Raw genomic sequence first — 23,213 nt, 5'->3', positions numbered from 1 at the left:
TTATCTTTTAACCTTATTTGTGATATGTGTTGATTTTTATGTAGGCAGACCCATCAGTAATTTTCTTTTATGTTTTCTGGGCTTTATTAAATGTTTGAAATGCCTCTTCCTACCCCTAAAAGACTGTTTGCCTTTATTTTATTTTATTTTATATACATAACATTTATATTTTTATTATATATATGTAATAGAAGAAAAAACATATATATATTTTTATTTTTATTTTAGAGAGAGAGAGTGTGCAAGCAGGGGAGAGGGGCAGAGGGGGAGGGAGGGAGGGGGAGAGAGAGAGAGAGAGAGAGAGAGAGAGAATCCCAAGCAGTTTCCATGCTCAGCATGGAGCCTGACGTGGGGCTCTATCCCATGACCCTGGGATCATGACCTGAGTTGAAATCAAGAGTTGGACACTCAACCAACTGAGCCACCTGGGCACCCCAGTTTTGTGTTTATATTTTTATTTTTTATATTTAATTTTTGAATTGTGTGAGATTTATTTTTCTATAATGAGTTAAGTAAATATCCACCTTTGATTTTTCCCCCCTTACAAATTGTACAAATTGTAGTTATTTCAGCAACCTTTGTTAATTCAAGTCCCTTCTTCTCAATGTTAATATCTTTATCATATAAGTTTGTGTCTTTGGATCTATTTCTGGGTCTACTATTTTATTAGGTATTTCTGCAAAACAAATTACCCCAAAACTTAGCAGCTTAAAACATGTATTATCTCTTACAGTTTCTATGGGTCTGTAATTTAGGAGCAGCTCAGCTCTGCACTTCTGATTCAGGATCTGTCTTCCGGTTGAAGTTAAGATTTCAACCCAAGCCACAGTCATCTGAGGGCTTACCTGACACAGGAGAATCAGCCTTGCAGTTGGCTTACTCACAGGGCTGGCCATGGTAATCCTGGCTACTGGGGAGAAGGAAGCCTCAATTCCTTTCCAAGTGGGCCTCTACTGTGGCTGGCTTTTTTTTTTTTTAAATTTTTTAACATTTTATTTTATTTTTTAAGAGATAGAGACGGACAAAGCATGAGTGGGGGAGAGACAGAGAGAGAGGGAGACACAGAATCACAGAATCAGAAGCAGGCTCCAGGCTGTCAGCACAGAGCCTGATGCAGGGCTTGAACTCATGAACTGTGAGATCATGACCTGAGCCGAAGTCGGACACTCAACCAACTGAGCCAGCCACCCAGACGCCACAATGTGGCTGGCTGTTCTTATGACATGGTGTTGGCTTGCCTACAAGTAGTGATTAGGAGAGAGAGCTACAAGGGAGTTATCCTTTTCATGACTCACATATCACATAGCATCATTTATACCACCTTCTCTTTGCTAGAAGCTGGTCACTAAATCCCGCCCACCCTTAGGAAGATGGGAATTAGGCTCATCATTTTGAAAGGACTGTCAAGGAATTTGCAGAAGCATTTTTAAACCACCATGTCTCCTTTTTGTTCCATTTATATATTTAACTCTTTCTGCACTAATATCATACCATTTTAAGAGTCTTCTGTCAAACTGATCGAATGTCACATAATGCTATGCCTACATTATTTGACAGACCATTGACTCTTACTGGTCAAGCGTCTAAAAATATATATACAAAATAATATTTATAATAATCTGGTGACATTTTAAGTTGCCTTATCTTCCCAACTTCTCATTCTTTTTTAGAATTATGTAGTAGGGATCATCATATTTCATTGAAGGTACCTGCTTACAGCATTTTTGAAAAACTGTTTTTACGTTATTTCATACTGCTGTGAGTAATTTTAAATGCTTTGATTGGCAGATATGTCATAGCTTCAGGGCATTGCATCTTGATGCAATGTCACAGGTATTTTAAACACAATCTTCTAATATACTGGCAAGTAGGTAAACTCAAAATAAGGGATTTATGTGTGGGGTGCAATCTAAGTAACATCCTAGTTCCATATGCTGTATACTCACCAGGGACTCATTGTGATCCCTGGACTTTCTGTGAAGCAGACACTTGAGTCCAGAAAGTGCTGTGCTCCATCTGCCTTAGTCTCCAGGCTGCACAGGATGAGCCTCTTTGTACTCTGACCTCTTGACTGCTATTTTTTTTTTTTAACTTAACGCTGCCAGCGAGGCCGTCATTGCCATTACAACAAGTGTGCGCCCCCACCCCCTACACTTGCACTTGTAAATTTAAAGAACCATAGCTCCTTATTCCAAAGACATCAGTTATTGTTGCTTTTACCTTAAATTGCGTACATCTTCTCATCTGGCTTGCATCTTTGTCCAGCACCGAGCCCGCACTGCTCTTGTTGGAGCTCCCTGCAGACATGCAGCTGCCATAGATGGGCTGTGGGCAGCCTTCCAAAACTCCCCACCATCCTTTGGACAGGTTTTATTTTTGACAGACTAATCAGAGCTTTAATGTGCTTCCTTGCTGGGGGAGCCTGTGTTTCTAATTTTTATCTTTACCATTCTGTAAAGAGTAATAACATTGCCTGGGCTGGCCATAAGTTTCCTGGTTACACTGTATTTTCCAGTCCCACTTTTCTTGTGACCTTGTTTTCCGATCTTTGGGAAAAGACCCCTTTAGGGTCTGTTGGCTTTGATTATTTTGAGAAGCCTTTTTACTTCCTATTTGCAACCCTGATTAAAGGAAAAGCCATGTTTTTTCTCCTTATCTCTTAATGTGAATTTGAGGTGATGTTTATATTCACTTACAGGCATTTGTAGTCTGGTGAAGAAAGCAGTGTATTTGAGGCATAAAGAATAGGGATCAAGATAGGATTTTCATGATCCCTGAAATCATGTTCTTTTAAAAAGTTTCTCATTCCGGGGCATCTTGGTGGCTCAGTTAGTTGATTTTGGCTCAGGTCATGATCTCACAGTTCGTATCTCACAGTTCGTGAGTTTGAGCCCCACATTGGGTTCTGTGCTGACAGCAGGAGCCTGCTTGGGATTCTCTCTATTCCTCTCTCTTCCCCCCTCCCCCACTCACACATGCCTTCTCTCTCAAAAAAACAAACAAAAATGTTGCTTATTCCACGAACTGTCAAACCCATTAGAGACCCTGTATCACATAAAAATAGGGCAGAAATAGGGTTAGTGTCAACACTAACTAAGAGAAATGAATATGAAGTATTAGAGAGTGGGCCAGAATCTGAGAAAGCAAGGTAGGTAAGGAACAGCAAAGCTGATACCTCAGTTAATTGTGCTACAGGAATTGTGTGTCACATGATGTTTTCAGGGACATTTTAACTTTCCAATATTCTTATTTATTTTGTGCCCTTCTTTTTTTTAGTTTCTCAATGTTATATTCTCTTTATTTCCCCTGTCTCACTCTTATTTCTTAGTTTTGATTTTTTGAAGAGTTTTGAGATTTTTTTTTGAGAAGGATGTTTTTTCCTTTAATAGGCTATCTTAATTGTTTATTAAAAATTTTTTTAATGTTTGTTTATTTTTGAGACAGAGAGAGCATGAGCAGGGGAGGGGCAGAGAGAGAGGGAGACACAGAATCTGAAGCAGGCTCCAGGCTCTGAGCTGTCAGCACAGAGCCTGTGATATGGGGCTCGAACTCACGAACTGTGAGATCATGACCTGAGCTGAAGTCATATTCTTAATTGACTGAGCCACCTAGGCACCCTGCTATCTTAATTTTTTAAAAGCCAATTTTGCACACAGCAGAATGCTAAATAATGTGGTATTTTAAAAAAGCTATGCAGTAAGTGTTCTAATACTAGAGATGTGTTCTTTTGCCAATTCAAAATGTTATTGTTTGAAGAATAAATAGGGTTATGGTGAATAGTCCAATATTGTCTAATTCCTTTTTTGGGTTGCAGATGAGTACCTGGTCTGTTTCATTTACACATATATTTAAGTGGCCACATTGTTAGCTTAAAATCCATATTGCCTTTAGCTTTTACTTAATGATAACAGTTATGCTTTTCTATTAAACTAAAAAAAAAATAGGGGCACTGGGGTAACTCAGTTGGTTGAATGTCAGACTTCGACTCAGATGGTGATCTTGTGGTATGTGGGTTTGAGCCTGGCATGGGGCTCTCTACTGTCAGGGCGGAGCCTGCTTCAGACCCTCTGTCTACCTCTCTGCACCTCCCCCACTCACTCACTCTCTCTCTCTCTCTCTCTCAAAAATAAATTAACATTAAAAAAAAAATAGAGTGCTGGGGCACCTGGGTGGCTCAGTCCCTTAAGCTCCCACCTTCAGCTCAGGTCACAATGTCATGCTTTGTGAGTTCGAGCCCTACATTAGGCTGTCAGCACAGAGTCCGCTTTGGATCCTGTCTCCCTCTCACTCTGCCCCTACCCCTCTCGCGTGCTCTCTGTCTCCCTCTCTCAAAAAATTAATGAACATTAAAAAATTAAAAAACAAAGAGTGCTGTGTTGAGACCCAAATTTTGTGAATATTAGAGTTAAAGCTTATGAAGCTTCTCCTTGCTAATGGTTATCATTTAGTAGAATTTTTCTCACTCTATGGAAAGCTATCCATTTGCCTGTTAAGTTTTATGATAAACTATTTTTGCCGAATTTATGGCATTTTAATAACTGAAATTTGAGATTGGGCCTTAGTTGTAAGTGCAGTCAAATAGTGTCTATATGGAGTTAAAGGATAGGGATAATTTACAGGATTAGGGTTGACTGAGTCAGCTCTTAGGTCTAGTGTGGTATTATGGATTTTCTTTTATATGAGTTTCAAAATTATTGGAGTCATGAAGATATCCAAATTGCTAAGGGACAAAACAGAGCAAAATAAAAAAAATAAGTATTAAAGTGAGTATCATTCCTCACTTCTCTTAACATATATCCTGTTTGTGGTCTGGCCAGCATTCTTACTATATCAGGCCCTAGGTACCTTTACTCTCAGAATTATATTTTCCTATTGTCTGAGAAATTTACCTAATATAATTTATTTTTCTTTTATTTCCAATATTTAATGATAATTTTTAAATGTATAGAAAAGTTATAAGAATTTTTTAGTGAACATTCTTAAACCTACCTTCTACATTTAAATTCATTTTTTCTTCCTTTTTTTCTCATGATTTTTTTTCTTGCAATTTCAGCTCTTCTTTTTTTTTTGTTTTCAATGACTGTTATATAACTTACTCCTGTAGTCCAATTCTGGCATTAAGTTATATTTTTCCTTTATTCTGCTTTTTATTTTATTATTATTATTTTTTTCAACGTTTATTTTTGGGACAGAGAGAGAGACAGAGCATGAACGGGGAGGGCCAGAGAGAGAGGGAGACACAGAATCGGAAGCAGGCTCCAGGCTCTGAGCCACCAGCCCAGAGCCTGACGCGGGGCTTGAACTCACGGACCGCGAGATCGTGACCTGGCTGAAGTCGGATGCTTAACCGACTGCGCCACCCAGGCGCCCCTATTCTGCTTTTTAAAACTTAAATCACCTAAGACAGTGCTTCAGTGTTGCCACTCCATAATTCTTGTCAATTAGCCAATATCAGTAAATATGGTAGTCCCTAACCAGTGAAATCCTAGAACATGATTAAGTTCAAAGCAGTAGAAAAGTATCACTGTTTAACAGGTATCCCATGACCTAGAAGATAGGCTTTCCTGATTTTATTGCATGCAATGGACATCCTTAAGTCTACTGTCCTCTTTTGATTTGTTATTACTAGTCCCTTTCTTTTGGCATGGCTAATGCTTTTACCTGAAGAAATAAATACCTTTTATTTGATGATCCAGCCATTGTTCTCTAATAAACATATAATGTACTCAGGTACTACTTTTATGGGGCTTTATTTTTTTTCTTCATACAAATGCTTACTTCAACAGAACAACACATGCAAACATTTTGCACCTCCAAAACACCCTGCAAGTTTTCTCAGGTGAAAAAATTGTGGCTCAGCAAAGATGAAGTAATTTGTCCAAAGTCACGTGATCGAATCATGATTTGAACTGAGGTCAGTTAGATTCACAGGCCACCAACTTTATACTGCCTTTCCTCTTTGCTGATGCTGCCTCTGCGCGGAGCACTGCCGGCCAGAGGAAGGGCTCCTCTTCTGTGGCAGAAGGAAGAGTGAGCATAAATGCAGGACATTTGCAAATTGAAGTCCTTACCAAAAACCTGTAAGTTGCACCTCATAGTTGTTTTCTGGGGGTATTTTCTCTCTACACCAGTTGTAGTAGAACATACCCATGGAATTCATTTGCGTTTAAAACATTCCTAACTTCAAATTAAGTGTGTCAGTTTTAATCTCTCTTCTCTTAGTATCTAGATGCTTATCAGTTTACCAATAGTGACTTACAATTATCTCCATCAAGAGGCAGTTTTAGGTCAAGACAGAGGACCATTACTATCTTCATTAGGCTACTAGTAGTGACTTTTTTGGGGGTGGGTATCTTTGCCAGACATGGTTCACTTTATGTCTAATTCCATTACATTTATCCCCTTTATTATTTTTGGTTAGTTTTTTCTTTATTCTTTATTTTTTCTTGCCATTTTGTCCTTTCTGAGAATTTTTGAGCGAGAACTGCTAAGTCACACAGGTTAAAAGGTAAGGGAATTGACGCTGGAGTTCACATTATAAAGATTACCAATTGTCTATTTATAATCTCTTGTTTATTTGTAAAGTGAAAGGAGCAAGGTGGCCCTGAATTTTTTTAAATTGGTTTCCATAGATTACTTTTCCCAGATCTTCTTCTAGTACAAGCAAAAGTGTTCTAATTCATCAGTTACTATTTTTCTCTTTCATTATAATGTCAATCTAAATGTATCCAAATTCCTTCTGGTTTTGTACATGCTTAGGTTGTTTACAGAGTGAGGTTATTGGGAACAGGAGCTCCTAGAGAGATCCATGGAGAAGGGTGGCCTGATCAAGGATGGTCATCTACTCATTTCTTGTCGTCTTGTAACAAATCGCCCTGGGAAGGAACTGAAAGGTGTGTCTTTTTACCTCTGGTATCTTAGCATCATGTCTAGCAAAGGAGACAATTAACGTAGCAAGAATGAAAATGTAAGCTCCATGTGGCCAAGGACCACACCTACCTTGTTCTGCATTGTGTATTCATCCCTTATCACAGTTCCAGAAGTGGAGTAGGTGAGCAGTAAATAAATATATTTTAAGTGAGTCAAGGTTGGGTGTCAGATTTTCTTGGATTCCTGCTCTTAACATTCTCTGATGGTTCATAGTTTATACAAAACTATAAAACTTTTATATAAAAGTTTGAGTTTATACATGAAATCTTGATTTGGTTATCCAAATGTGCAGGCTTATTACTATGACTGAAAGATTACATTTTCTATAAGATACTGATTTGTAATTTATTATTTTCCCGTTACTTTCAAGCCTCCCACACAATTTTTAAATAGTTTTTGTAATTAGGATGACTTGAGGTGTATTTATCCACCTGGTTGCTATGGATGAGTGACTGGTGACTTTGTAGAGGCTAAAATATAAGCAAGTTTAAGAATCATTGTAGATGAATTCATGCATGATGAAGCCATTATAAGTCATGAGAGGGAAGAGAGGCATTTATGCTGTAGGTCATTATGTGGTTGAGGTCAGCATCACCAAGAAACTTTACCTTGTAGGTACTGTATAGCAGGTGGCAAATATGATTTCAACTGAATCTGAAAGCTTATTTAAAAATATTCTCAGTTCAGCAATGAACCAGGTGTGCCTACTACTTAAGCATTAATTTTCTCAGGAGCAATGTTTTGAACCTAAATGACTTGCGTGGTCCCTAGAAGAATGAGGTTACTGATAAAAATTATTCCCTTTTTGCTGGGGATGATTTTAGTAGCATATTGTCATTGCTGAAAGGAAATGTTCTCAGAGGAAACAGATGCTGGGTGCTTATTAGTATGGAGGCTTTATTTTTTATTTATTTTTAACGTTTATTTATTTTTGAGACAGAGAGAGACAGAGCATGAATGGGGGAGGGGCAGAGAGAGAGGGAGACACAGAACTGGAAGCAGGCTCCAGGCTCCAAGCTGTCAGCCCAGACCCCGACACGGGGCTTGAACTCACGGTCCGGGAGATGGTGACCTGAGCTGAAGTCGGACGCTCAACCGACTGAGCCACCCAGGTGCCCCAGTATGGAGGTTTTAAACATAGAAGGTGTGAACAAAAGACCAGGTCACTCCAACGATTCTTTGGCAATTTCTATAGAAAAAGAAATACATAAACTTTAACAAGAAATGTGAGGGGCGCCTGGGTGGCGCAGTCGGTTAAGCGTCTGACTTCAGCCAGGTCATGATCTTGCGGTCCGTGAGTTCAAGCCCCGCGTCAGGCTCTGGGCTGATGGCTCGGAGCCTGGAGCCTGTTTCCGATTCTGTGTCTCCCTCTCTCTCTGCCCCTCCCCTGTCCATGCTCTGTCTCTCTCTGTCCCAAAAATAAATAAACGTTGAAAAAAAAAATTAAAAAAAAAACAACAACAACAAGAAATGTGAATGTGATAGAACTTTAAGCTATTTATTTGTACAGCTTGCTAAGGAAATGTAATGTTTGTTTCACTTATGCATGGTTTCTTTAGTATTTTTGTGATGAAAGCTTAAAAAATTTGTTTAATGTTTATTCATTTTTGAGAGACAGGGAGACAGAGCGTGAACAGGGAGGGGGAGAAAGGGAGACAGAGAATCTGAAGCTGGCTCCAGGCTCTGAGGTGTCAGCACAGAGCCTGACGTGGGGCTCCAACTGATGAACTGTGAGATCATGACCTGAGCTGAAGTTGGATGCTTAACTGACTGAGCCACCCAGACACCCCTGTGATAGAAGCTTTTAAAAGTGTTTGATTTTTATGTGGTACAGGTGCCCTTCCAATTGAGGTAGGATAGGACTGTACTGAGACTTTTCTTTTGAGCCTCTGAAAACAGGGACAACTTCTTTACAAGGTAGCTTTGTTCCCCTCCTGGGCTTGAGCAGAATCTGCACATCTTCAGATTGGCACTCCTCCCACATGCTCCTTGAGAGTCTCTCCGTAGAAAACTTCTGGGCTTGACTTTGTGGTGCAGGAGATGGTCGGCAGTGGAGTTGTGAACACAAGAAGTGGAAGAGCAGTGGCTTCTGGTTCTTTACCTATAATGAAATGTTCTTTGACGTGATTGGCACTTGTTCCAGCTTCTTTGTTTCCTTTTGTAACCAGTTGTTTAATAAAAGCAAAGTCTTTTTTTCTTTTTAACGTTTAGAGTCTCACATGTTTAGAGCAATAACCTGAGTGACTTTTTACAATTTTATTTTGTATTTGCTGAAATCCCAGAGAAACAATTGAACAACTTATAGAAACATGAGTGTTGGGCATAGAAAGGACCTTAGAAATTGAATCTAGGCTCTTTCTTTTTACAGATGAAGAAACTGAGGCCTGAAAGTGAGTTGGTGAGGCATACAGCTGGTGATAGGTCACCTCAAGGCCCCAGACCCTAATTACCATATTCCTTCCTGGCTGCCACAGTGACCAGACAGAGTAGCAGTTTATGGGAGAGTGATATTGGAAAAGAAGGGGAGGCTCAAAATTCTGGGGCTCCAATTCTGACACAATTGATGTTTTCTCCCCCCCCCCCCCTTAATTTACATTATAAGCATGCAGGTTACCCTATCACTGGGGTAACTGTGACATCATCGGATTTGAAAGTTTTCCCAGTCTCTATTCTGCACATATCCCTGGTCATATAGTGAAGTTCCATGCATGCAGGACACAAGGAACCATAAAGAGAACACTTATATTTTCATTCTGTCATATGTTTGCTTTTTTAATTCTAAGAGCCACAGATGTATAGGAGTGTGCTTTTCTATCTACATTTGTCCTATCCTTTTCTTTTTCTTTTTTTTTTTTTGAGTCTAAATCCTCAAGCCTATTTAACCTGATAGTTAAAGTATATTTTTTGCTTTATATTTAAGCAAGCATAAGCTTATGTGTTTAAGGCCAGTTTGCTAATTACTTAAAATAGTCAAGTAGTTAAGTTGTTTGTAATATGGATTGTCAGCATTTTTTTTTTTTTTTCTTGTTTGAACCTAGTGCTTACTCTGGGTGAGTAGGAAGTTAAGACTGTCTAAGGCTTTTCAAACTCTCAAGAAGTTTTCCCAAGCATGCAATATTTCAGTATAGCCTGTTTTGGCCACATAAAAGAGCTGCAGTCAGTTAAATATGTTTATTGCTGCATAAATAGGAAGAATCTTACTTGGTGTTTCTTATTCTCCTCAGGGCAGCATAGAGAGTGGACTGAGAAAGGGTGGGTTATTTATCAGGATGGGAAATAGATGAGGACTGGCATCATCCCATACTATCTATGTACTAAAGTGACTTCATAGCACCATCTTTATTTTTTAAATGTTAGAAACCAGTGAAAGTTCAAAGAAGAAAATAGTTATCATCTACATTTCCAGCATCAAGAATGAACCGCTTAGCATTTTGATAAACCTCCTTTTTCCGTTTCTCTCTATAGTTTACTAATTATACATGTGACATATGGGTGGTTATTAAACAATGAACACAATGATGCAAATAATATTCTAGTTTAAATACTTTTATATGCAGATACAAATTTACATAGAAAATATAAAGTATTGTTTGTGAGAGTTTTTAAATGATATTATATTGTATGCCCAGCCATCTTTATATTCTCTACACTTAGCATTGGGGTTTAGCAGACAATAACTAAATGTTTACTAAAGTCAAAATTAAAAAAAGGAAATAAATTGTACACATACTTTATCCAAAATGAACTTCATTTAGTTTCTTAAACAGCTGTATTTTACTTTGCTCCTACACCTTCACACATGCTACCCCATGTGCTTGAAATGCCCAGGTCTCACCTCAAATGCTGTTTCCTTTGCGAGACTTTTGCTGATCATTTGCTGATGGAGGGACTTCCTTGCTCCATGTTCCCATGCTCCAGGGCATGGCCTTTTTCAGTGCTTATTTCCATTTAAAATATTTGTTTAGGGGCATCTTCCCTGGTACACTGTGACTCCTTGAGAGCAAGAATCATGTCTGCTTTTCCGCCTCTGTATCCTTAGCACCTAAGTTATGGCCTTGTGCTTAGTAGGACCGAATAAACGTTTGAGAAATCAAATTATGAGCATGTTTTTACTACTTTGGAATGCAGTTCACAGGGATAACAAAATAACAGTGCTTTCATAGGTCACTACTGCCTCTTGACACTTCCTTCTCTTCCCTCCCCTCCCCTCTCATTGCCCATCCATTTCCACTCCTGTCATTTTAACCTCCAAAATCTGTATCTTAAGTCTGAGGATGATTATTATTATTATTTTAAGTAAGCTCTATGCCCAGTGTGAGGCTGGAACTCACAACCCCGAGATCAAGTCACATGCTCCACTGACTGAGCCCACAATGTGCCTCTAATTCCGTGTCTGTCGTGACCACTGTGGCCCAGCCTACCATCATCTCTTACCCAGGACCACTAGCATAATTTGGCCTCCCTGCATCTATCTTGTTCCATTCAATGAAATAGAACAGACTAAAATGATAGCCTATTACGTAGTAAGAATAAGTATTGTTTTGTGGAACTTTTCAGTTCTTATTTGCTGCATTTTGAGGGTATATGTGTAAGTTGTGTGTGTGTGTATGAGTGAGTGAGTACGCAGGTACTGAGTTGCTGTATAGACTGTATGTTCTTTCAAAACAGTTTGAAAGTCATTTTCCTATACTGATAATTCTGGAGAATTCTTTTGCTCTGTCATGATCATAAGACTATGTATTCCTCATTACCATGTGACCCTCTTTTGTGTCTTCAAAGGCAAAATTCCTTTGAAATAAAGTTGGAGGTGAAGTCTTTTCGATGAAGCTATTTGGAAATGATCCCATAACTACAACAATTTGGGTGTCACATAGGCAGTGACACCCTTTCTTCATGTGTTCCTCATTTCAAGTGTAAGTTATATAGGTTATTGGGTAAAATCTTCAGATATGAGTACCTGGACCGAATTTAACACTGTCCTGGTGTATGCCTTTTTGGTATATGCTTGGTCTGAATTGCATTTCTGGATCCTTTTGAACCTGCTCTCAGAAGGACAGAAAGAAATCTTAGGTCATCTTGGAAGCAAACTGAGCTGTGGGCTAACCAAAGCCTTGTGATTGTGTTAGGGAACTTTAAAGTTATTCTGATCCAGCCGTACAATGCAAAGAAGGAGGGGTCCTGAGAAATCTAACTCACCACTCCTTTCTCCTCCTCCTTTAATATTGGGTAGCCCTTGTAGCTTGTCTAAGTAAGAACCATGGACAAAGTCATCATTTATCTTTCCCAACCATGAAGGTTCCTCATCTGTTGGTCTATGTTTGGCTCCATTTGGTCTGGTAGGGTAGCATACCTTGATCTCTCACTATTTTGTTTTTTATTGCATGAGACAGTTAAGGGATTGCTTATCCCTGGAAAATCTGAAAATTAGTCAAATGGATACAGGGTGAGTGTTGGTAATTATCTGTATTGAATTCACATGCTGGGTGAATTCACAAGGCTGGGTGAGAAGATACTTCAAGACTTTCTGTAAAGGCTTTTTTTTTTGTAGCAGTGCCTGTGGCCATGACTTGCCCGGATTGGGTGTCTGTGTGGCCAGAGTGGAGGGAGCGTCAATGCAGGTAAAAACGAATGTGGCTTTGTTCTTTACAGCCCATGCTTCATGGTTTCTCATGTACAGCAGCAGGAATTCTGTATATTATTTCTATGATGGTACCTAAATCTTTTCCTTGATCTATCATAGATTTCATCATCATATTAGTTAGGATCAGTTTGGCTGCTATAACACAGACTCATAGCAGTGGTTTTTAATAGTTCAGATGTAAGCAGTGCAGCATACTTACAGTGTCTTCATGGTGCTGGGGACCTAGGACCTTTCTATTTTGTTGCTTTGCTCTCTTTAACTTGAGATGTCTATCCCTACTCCTACTACCACCTTGTTATCATGGTATTGTAAAAAGAGAAGCAGGAAGGGGAGGGCATATTCCTTTTCAGGGCACAGTGTGGAAGTTTATCAGTTTTTCTCATATGCCATTCATCAGATCTAGTCACATGGTCACTCTTAGCTGCAAGGGAGTCTGGGCATCCATTTGTCCCATTAAAACTTCTGTGACTGTTGAAGAGAACAGATGTCAGGAGTATAAGGAGCATCTCCACCATAATAGTCAACAACCTGAAAGGATTTACTTTTTTAGAATGTTTATTTGTTTTCTAACTTACTGCTTTGTGAAGAGAAAATTTCCACTGAAGTCATCAAGTGGATTTCAAGTACAGAAAAAGAGTTAACCTGAGTTAGTGTATTTGCCTTTGGGATTTAAGTCAAACTTATTCCATAGCTAATAGGGATGGGTATGAAATATATTAAGAGATGAGGTTGCTTTTCCTTAACTCTTATTTTTCTTATGCTGGTTTTGTTTCTTTTCTTTCTTTCTTTCTTTCTTTCTTTTTTCTTTTCTTTTTTTTTTTTTTTTTTACCATTTTTGAGGCTAATTTCATGCTTGTTTTCTTTGCATTTTTAGGTATGGCACAGTCAAAAGGCTGGGTGAGAAGATACTTCAAGGCTTTCTGTAAAGGCTTTTTTGTAGCAGTGCCCGTGGCCGTGACTTTCCTGGATCGGGTGGCCTGTGTGGCCAGAGTGGAGGGAGCGTCAATGCAGGTAAAAACGAATGTGGCTTCGTTCTTTACAGCCCATGCTTCATGGTTTCTCATGTACAGCAGCAGGAATTCTGTATATTATTTCTATGCTGGTACCTAAAAAGTTTTAAAAATGCCTTGACCTGAAATTTAACTTTACTAATTTTTTTATAAGGTCTCTTATAAGGTTTATAAATAGAGGAGAGGTGAATAAAAATAATTATCAACTAGTTTTCTGTATCTATAGTTTTTTTTTAAGTTTTTATTTTATTTATTTTACGAATTGTAAGTAGAGATTCTAAAGAAGTTTTATTAAATGACACCATTTCCTATGGATATGGCCTAGGATTTAAGATATTTTTATTATCCATATTTGAATTCACACTTAAATATCCTTTTAAGACCAGATTGTTAGTGTAGTTGCAGGATGGAGTTTGAATCAAATTCAGTTACTCTGTGTGTGTGTGTGTGTGTGTGTATGTGTGTGTAGTATATATACAATTATTATATATCTCAACGTTAGTGTGCATGTTGTGTGTATATATGTATACACACACCCCCTAAATATGTATATAAATATAAAATATGTACACATTATATATATACACATACACAAGTGTGCATATATAAATAAATATGTGTATGCATATATACGTGTGTGTGTATATAGGTATCTATACACACACACACACACACTTACACTTTAGTAGATAGAAAAATCTAGAGTACTGGTCCCAGATATTCTGGGTGTGTTTTTTAAGCATGTTCCTGATTAAAAAGATTAAATGCAGTTTACATGGAAAGAATTTTTCAGTGGAGATTTCCAAAAGTTATAGGCAAATAGTCTTCTGGAATAACTTAGAGAAGACTTTGTTGTTCTAAAGTTGATGTCTAGAACCTAATTGTGTAAACAAGTTTATGTAATTAAGAAGAATTTGCATTTTGTAATATGATTTGTTTTCTTCTGTTATGAGCATCTATCAAGTTCATGCATTGTGCTAAATAGCTATGTAAAACAAGTAAAATGAATATATTAGCTTCTAAGAGCTTAACATTATACTTATTTTTTTCTTTTTGTTTTAGTGAAAACTAGTTAAGGGCATAGGTATCAGCTTTGAGGAGTTAGAGTTTGCTTTTTTAAATGTAATTATTGTAGGGGCGCCTGGGTGGCGCAGTCGGTTAAGCGTCCGACTTCAGCCAGGTCACGATCTCGCGGTCCGTGAGTTCGAGCCCCGCGTCGGGCTCTGGGCTGATGGCTCAGAGCCTGGAGCCTGTTTCCGATTCTGTGTCTCCCTCTCTCTCTGCCCCTCCCCCGTTCATGCTCTGTCTCTCTCTGTCCCAAAAATAAATAAACGTTGAAAAAAAAAATTTAAATGTAATTATTGTATTGAAAATCAGATCTTGTCCTGAGTTCTGGTAGTCATTGCTGTTTTGTCATACAACCATTACTATCTTGAAATAGATTTTTCCAGAACACAAAGCCTTCTTACCTTGGATCTAATTATATTCCAGAGGATCATATGGCAACCATAGTATCCTCTTCTTCGTGTTTTAGCCCAGAATATATCCACTGCACATCTATGCTCATGGCTTGTGCTGAGGACATTCAATAAAAAAAAAAATACAAGAAATTGACTGTATTATGAAAAGACAAGGTTTATCAGTTATGAAGGCAGTGAAGGAAGTGTTAAATAGTGTCATTCTTAAATGCCAGTCTTTTGACTGATACTAAGTTTGCTGCAGATACATTTCTTATAGTGCTCCCTACCCTATTCCCAAGAAGTCAGATTTGTTACCTTGTAGTTTGTTTGGTATGTTATGTAGAATTTCCTTGGCTGTTGATGACAGGAAAACAGCTTGAATTGAGTTGGATATCCAGGAGAATTTATTGGAAGGCTTATTATGTACCCAGGAGGAAGGCAGAAGTGTGGCAATCGTCAGGGACAACTGGAACCAGGGTTTTGAATGCGGCAGGGTGCTCCGCCTTCTCTGTTTCTACCGTCTGCTTCTGTCTACATCTTGGCTTTGTTCTCTCAGACCAGCTTTCTTCACAATGCACGGCACATGGCTGCTGGCAGCTCTCATGCCTTAAGATGTCTGATTTCATCACCACCTGAGAGTGATTTCTCCTCCTGCCTTAATGTCACTTTGAAAACTCTTGGGAAAGGACTGTAATTTATTCGGTTTTGGTCACATGCCCTTATCTACACAAATATAGATCACCTTTGTCCAGTGGGTTAAGGTGCCATGATTGGCTCTGCTTCAGACAGCTACACCCCCTAACCTGTGGCTAAGCTGAGTAAGAAAATGACAGTATGTATTTGAAGCACATTGTTCCACAGGCTTTCAGCTTTCAGGGTAAGGTAGTGGTGACATTACTCAGAAGAGAGGGTGTACTATTTTTACAATAAAAGAGGAAAGGATAATTTTGGAAGAGAATAAAGATGTATGTTTATTACAGTTGGGTCTGTATTTTAGTAATTTTAGACTACTTCTAAGTATAATAAATAATTTATTTATCATCTTATTAGATAGTACTAACTCATACTTAAAATTATTTAGGAGCAGAAATTCCAGTAATGGGATCTAATGATTAATTAATTAAGCATTTTTGAAGACATCTTTGCCACTGTACAGCTTTGATGAACTGAACATGTTTAGAGCATGGGATTCAGCAGAATTTTTGACAAAAAATTTGAAAAAATTCTTGTCTTCACTTTTCTCTAATGACACAAGTACTAAAATAGCTGGCAGGGTCTGTGGGCGTCTCTGGAAGTCCCTGAGCATCCCACAGGGAATACACCTGCTTTTATTGACTCTGAGTCCTGAAAATTATATCTGGTGTTTGGCAGTTGGCTGATTTTTTGTGAAGGAAGGGAATTCTCTGGATGTGTGGTGATGTCTTCTTATACCAGCCTGAGAAGTATGAGAGGAAGGTAGTAAAAGCAAGAGGCAAGAAAGAAAAGAACTGTAGAGAAGAAGAGGAAAGAAAATAACCTAGATCGGTTGGGTAACAGATGACAATGGAGAAAATGAGACAGCTGGCACAATGAACAGGAGACAATGAACAGAGTGGCATAGATGACCAGTAATAAGGAGACTCAAGACAGAAATGTATTCCCCGGAAGGGTTGATAGGCCCCTTTGTGAGACCTGCCTTGGAATTGTGCCGTTGAATCCTGACACATTTCTGTGGCATGTTTGTGTGTAGCAGCATGAGATATGTCATTTAACCATCCATTCTGTATTTCAGTATTCACTGAAGGAACCTTTGCCATTTTGAAGGAATTTGTGTTGGTGTCAGTTATCAGTCTTGAGCACCATTCATTGTGTTGTGCTTTAGAATATCTGTGCTTTCAGGTGGAAAGATCGTATCTAGTCAGTTCTGTTATTTCAAATATATGAATCATTTTGTGACTCAGGAGGTCATTTTGAGATATGGACAGTAATGAAAAGCAGTGGTCACTTTGAGTTGGAGTAGGGAGTCATTTATCAAATGGCTAGGAAGTGTGAGAAACACTATTTTAGGTGCTATAGTGGGGTGGCAAATCAGTACAGATTCTGTCTTCAGTGTACTTTTACTTTAGTAGAAGAGGTTCAGGGTTATGAATCCTGAATAATGGATACATTTTCAGACAAGAAGATAGCAAGCTGTAAGACATATTTGGACAGTATCTAGTACATCCAGAAATGAAAACTCATTTGGTTTAGTGTACTATTTTGGAAAATGGACCTTGGAGATTTTAATTCAGAACAGAGTGGTACCAGCAAATGATACCTTGAATCCCTTTATTGTTGGCCACTGTACTATTACTATGACAATAAACTACCTTAAGTGTTCAGTTGCTTACATTCAGATATTTATTTCTTGCTCATGGGCCAGTAGGTTGACTGTAGTCAGTCTAGACTATGGGTTTGGTTCAGTCTGCTTCATGTAGCTTTCATTGTGGGACCTACACTGAAGGAGCCATGGCTACGTGAGATATGTTCTTCTCATGGGCGATAGATAGCAAGATATCAGAGGGTGAGTGGAAATACTCAGAACCTCTTAAAGCCTCAGATCAGAACTTCTATTCTTCTGTTTACATTCCTTTGGTCAAAGTAAGTCACATGTCAAAACCGAAAGTCAGTGAAATTGGGGAGTCATGGCAAAGTGATGAGGGAAGGAAAAATAGTGAAGAAGTAAGTGTATCTACCATACCCCCCCTATGACTCTAGGGATACCTGGTTGACTTCAGACATAACCTAAAAAGTTGCTTTTTTACCTAGGGGTCTGCCTAGAATGATCTTAGTCTTTTTGAAATCCAAGACTGACAAAATTAGAATATATTGAAATTTTGAGTCACTGAATTCTGGGAATGGATTGATCCATTTTTGATATCTTTAGGTTGAAAATCACCTGGGGCTGATTGGATCATCACTTTAGAGTGGCTTTTGTTAAAGGTCACTCTGCAACTTGTAGACATGTTATTTAAGAAAATCCAAGGATTGAAAGATCAAATATCATTAAAGAGATATATAATACTAGTCTTATTAAATAAACACTGTTATAGCAACACTGGAAATTCACCTTGAGTAACAAATTTTGCATAAAAGCTGTTTTTTAAATGGATTTTAAGAATTCTGTTCACTTGGGATTTAATAAGAGAGGCTTGAGATTCAATAGGATTTCCTCTTACAAGAACCTTTACTTTTTAAACACTACTGAGTAGGTTAGGTTTTCCAATATTAATTTACAATTTATTAGGTGTCTGACTAGAAGGATAGAGGTGATCAAACGTGAAGACTCACAGCTTAGCTGAAGGTAAGTCATAAATGAAAATAAAGTTTTTAATGATATAATGACATAACTCAGTGGAAAATAGGATACAGTTTATGAAGCATTTGATTTTTTAAATAAAGTTGTATAAGTATATCCATTTTATTGGCTGAGATATACCTTTTGCAATGCTCTGCACACAGGGAATGCTGGCAGAAATTATTCATACTGACCTATTCGCCTCTAGTGCACATGAATCACTTCTCCTGGTTGCTGAAAGGTTACTATGAAAGTGGATGCACTTTTTTTTTTTTTTTTTAAGAAGCACCACATTACTCAACATTAATTTAACTCAGGAAATGAGGACTGATACTGCATACAGTTGAAACTACAGAGGGAATTTATGTTGGTGGAATGCAATTATTCAAATTAGAAGTTCAATCCCTTACTGAGGCTTTTAGAGTCAAAAAGGTGCCCTAGGAATAGTTTAATGACCTCACACCAAAGTTTTAGATTTTATTTGCGTGAGAATGCCTGCAGCAGGGTCACTGGTTCTTATAAAAGGTGTATGCCTTCTACATTTAAAATTAAGATTTACGACTTTAAGAAGTAAGCAAAAGAAAGAATTGTAGGTATCATTGTCCTGTTTTTGTTGGAATTGCTACAGAATGTTTCTCTAGTGAACCATCTTCTTTCCAGGTGGCATAGCCAGAGGGGAAAATACTTGAAAACATTACTCCACAATTCTATGTCTTGAGCTCAGATTTCAGAGAAAGATTTATGCAGAATGTATTAGAAAATCAAAGAATGGGATAGAAAGTAGAGTTTAATCAGCATTGAGCTATTTATTAATCGATAACATACATTCTTTGGTTCAAAATTGTCTTGACTTTCAGCTACCTGCAAATGATCCTGAAGAAACTGGTTTGTAATAAACTTCTTGGACTCGTTCTTGGCTTTTGCAGTTATTATCTTGTTTCCTGCTGAGTTTAAAATTAAAAGTTCTGTCAAAAAAGCAAGCAAAGAGGCTCACACTCTTTCTGTCTTTGCCACATTTATTTATTTTATTAAAAAATTTTTTAAACCTATGGTACAATTAATATTCAACAATTATCATTGGTTGTAACTATTATTTTGACATTCTGGAAGCTAGATACAAATACAGACTCTTAAGGAAAGAGATATATTGTGATGTATGCGCCAGAATTTAATGTAGAGTTAGGGAGTTTTATGTTACCTGCTGAATTTGCACTTTGAAGATGCTGGGAACCATCCGGCACACATTTCCTGCAATGCTGAATGCTCTGCATTCTTACTCCCCTTGGTCGTCTGAGGCTGACTTTGGAGGAAGTCAGGAGTTTATGCTGGAATGCTTTCTCAGCTTACCTGTGAGCTTTCTTCCCAAATTACCTTTGGCTTAAGAAATCTCACCTGAAGTGTTTACCCCTTAGGATGTTATACATTTTTATGTAGTTCTGCAACCTGTCATTAGTAGAGAATTCAAATAGATCAGTTTGTATTTATAGCAACAAACATATGTGATACTGAAACAGTTGGTGAGTGATAACTTTATAACGTCCCTTCATGGATTTTCTTCACTTCCCATGATAGAAGAACAGGATGCTTCTGTTTTATGTAGCCAGGGTTATATATCTGTTATTTAAACACTGACTTCATAACACTTTTTTTTAAATGTTGAAGTAATTTTAGACTTAAAGAAAAGTTTTAAGAGTAGTACAGAGAACTCCCATGGGTTCTGTGCTCAGATTCATTAGTTTTCTATATTTTGCTACATTTATTTTATTCTCTTCCTTTTTCCCACCCTCTCCTTCTCTCTCTCCCTTTCCTTCTTTCCCTATCTTTCTCTCTCTAAAACATATGTATTTATGTTTTTATGTGAACACACACATGTGTGTGCATATGTATACATACATAAAATCATTGTTATTGACCCATTTAATGAGACTTTTGTATATTCTTTTGAGTTATGATCATTGCTAATTGGAATATTAATGCTTTTCTTTTATGTAATTTTAAATTTAATACTTTATTCAGATTCCTATGGGTAGAACTTTTGATACATTATGGGATATTGACTTAAGTTCTAAACTGTACATTAAAAAACTGAGAGCAACCATTTGAGATAATTTACCTAAGCACACAGCCATCAAGTTTCAGAACTGGTTTCAATTAACTCTGGCCATTTTACTAAATAATAACTAATAAAAGTTGTGCTTTATTACTATGGTGTATAGCCTCCCTCTAATACTGCTCACAGAGATATTTTCTTCCATTTTACTTTGGTTTATGCAGTGGTGTAACTGGTAATTTATTTAATTTTGGGATGGTTTTGTAGTACATTTGGAATTTAAACAAAGATAGAAATTAATCTTATGTTTTGGTAGGAGCTGAAAGATTTCAAACTTTAAAACTCAGGTTGATGGAAAATGCCTGATTCTAAACTGAAGATCATAAACTTTGTAATTAAACTTCTTAAAAGAAGGAATTACATTTCACTTTTTGGAAATACAGCGAAGTAGATATCTAGAAAATATTCCCGATACAAAACTCATAAAAATTATAAATAAAACATTAAAAATCTTTTAAAAAATGTATAGTGACCTTGAAGGGAGGTAAGAGAAATGATCTGAGACCACAAATAAGGGGGAATACATTTCCAGAGTACTAAGTATGCATTGAAGATAGCAGATGTCCTATGGACATTTGTCATATCCTGGTAACTCAGAGTTTTTTTTGTTTTAATAGCCGCATGGGGATCAGAAGACAAGGCCCTGAGCTCTTACAGGGTAGGGAGGTGGAACAGAAATTCTGAATAAATTCAGGATCATGGAGGAGACACATTTTTAGGGAATAGATACACTAAAACCCAAATCCGTTCTGCAAGAAAAATGTTGTAGTCTCTGAGCAGCAGAGAAAAGCTTAATTGGAACTGAGGTTTGAATTCACCTTCACTGCAAATGAAATACTCTCAATTGAGATTTTAATTCACTTTGTACTTGGGTTTAGTGCATCCTCAGGCACCTGGTGAAAGCCATCCCCAATCCTTCTGGGCACATACAAAGTTTGATGAACATGATCTCACAGTAAAAATATTACACAAGGAAATGAGCACTATCACAAGTGAGAGTCTGTAACAACTTTTAGCAGAATCAGATCTTAAAGACTAGGTAATAGAACTATCAGCTGCTAAATGTGGTATGTTTAAACAAATAAAAGACAAAACTGAAAATATGAGAAAACACCATAAGATTATTTAAAATGGCCAAAGTTTTTTTTTAATCACTTGTGCTTTAATTAATATATTTTTAAGGTTAAAAAATCTATAGTATGCATCACATAAAATTTTCAGTGAAATGTGTAATAGCTGAGATTTTCTTATAGTAGTATGGTTAGAGGAAGAGTGGAGTGGTGTTATAGATGAAACAAGAATGGCTGTGAGTTTGTAATAGTAGACCCTAGATAATGGGTAACATGGTAGGTAGTTCATTATACTATTCTGTTTACTTTTTTTTTTTTTTTAAGTTTTCATTTATTTATTAGAGAGAGGGAGAGAGAAAGGGAGAGAGAGAGGGAGAGAACAAGCTGGGGAGAGGCAGAGAGAGAAGGGAACAGAGGCTCCAAAGTGGGCTCCATGCTGACAGCAGAGAGCCCTATGCAGGGCTTGAACTCATTAACCGTGAGATCATGAACAGAGCTGAAGTCGGACGTTCAACTGAATGAGCCATTCGGGCGCCCCTCTCTACTTAAAAAAAAAAAAAAAAAAAGAAAACACAGTTTTATTGAGGTATACTTTATATAACATTGAATTTATCCGTGGTGAGTGATTTAGCAATTTTTAATAAATTCATGTAGTTGTATCATCATCACCTTTTAGAACATTTTCGTTTCCCTACAGTGATCCCTCATGTCTATTTGAAGTTAATTCTTACTTTTACTTATGCCTTTTCTGGACATTTCCTAGGTACCTAGGAATGGAATTGCTAAGTTGTATGGTACATTTCAGCTTAATTTTTTTTAATGTTTATTTATTTTGGGGTGAGTGCAAGTGTGGAAGGGGCAGAGAGAGGGGGACAGAGGATCTGAAGTGGGCTCTGTGCTGACAGACTGACAGCAGTGTCTGATGTGGGGCATGAACCCACGAACTGTGAGCTCATGACCTGAGCCAAAGTCAGATGCTCAACCAACTGAGCCACCCAGGTACCCCTCAGTTTAATTAAAAAAAAAACTGCCAAACTAATCCTGGGGTGGGTGATGGTGTGCTAACATGCCCTGCGTTCTTATTCTACCTCTTTGTAGAAGAGGAAAGTGAAGTGAATGTACCGGGTCTCACTGACACTGGGTGTGGCTGGAACCCCATTTCCCTGTTCAGCCCACTAACACTCTGGGGTCGGGGAAGTGTTTCCTTTGGTATTTGGCTGGATTAGGACGGGTATTATAAAAAGTGTTTTCTGTTCCCCTTGGCCATCCTTTTCCTGGCCCTTTGGCTAGGAAGTAGGCTTTTCTTTAAGGTTTTTGGTTCTGTTTCTTGGCGGTTCCTGGTTGCAGGCTTCTCCAGTGCCTCATCTAGGATATATGAGAGGCAAAAAGAAAACCTGGGAACTTGCCACCATGTTGTTCCTCAAGTCTTAATGTCCCTAGCCTCCGATCTGTCTTCTATCCACCTTTCAGAGTCTTCTTATATTTGTGCATTGTATTATGTTTGGAATATTTTAGTTGTAAGAGAAAGGACTAGCAATGAATAGAAGTACTCCATTTTCGTCCTAGGCTATATGGTTTGCCTTCCTAGTAGTCAAGTGGGACTGAATTCTGGCTAATGGGAAGAGAATGAAAAGTGAGTTGCCATTTCCAGGCTTGGTCTGTAAAAGTCTTCTTTG

At 37.8% G+C, this 23,213-nt stretch overlaps 1 protein-coding gene across 7 annotated transcripts in view; it reads left to right on the top strand.

Moving 5' to 3' along the window:
* IMMP2L (inner mitochondrial membrane peptidase subunit 2) overlaps nt 1-23,213 on the top strand; it is an 891,621-nt gene that overhangs the window by 26,321 nt on the left and 842,087 nt on the right. For all 7 annotated transcript variants that reach the window (XM_047849146.1, XM_047849151.1, XM_047849145.1 and 4 more), the window contains one exon: nt 13,446-13,582. In XM_047849146.1, the coding sequence (XP_047705102.1) occupies nt 13,448-13,582 (135 nt within the window). In that variant the 5' untranslated portion in view covers nt 13,446-13,447. The remainder of the gene's footprint in view (nt 1-13,445; nt 13,583-23,213) is intronic.

The sequence above is a fragment of the Prionailurus viverrinus genome, chromosome A2, assembly GCF_022837055.1.
Source record: "Prionailurus viverrinus isolate Anna chromosome A2, UM_Priviv_1.0, whole genome shotgun sequence".
Lineage (NCBI taxonomy): Eukaryota > Metazoa > Chordata > Mammalia > Carnivora > Felidae > Prionailurus > Prionailurus viverrinus.
This window is presented reverse-complemented; position numbering and strand designations above follow the sequence as displayed.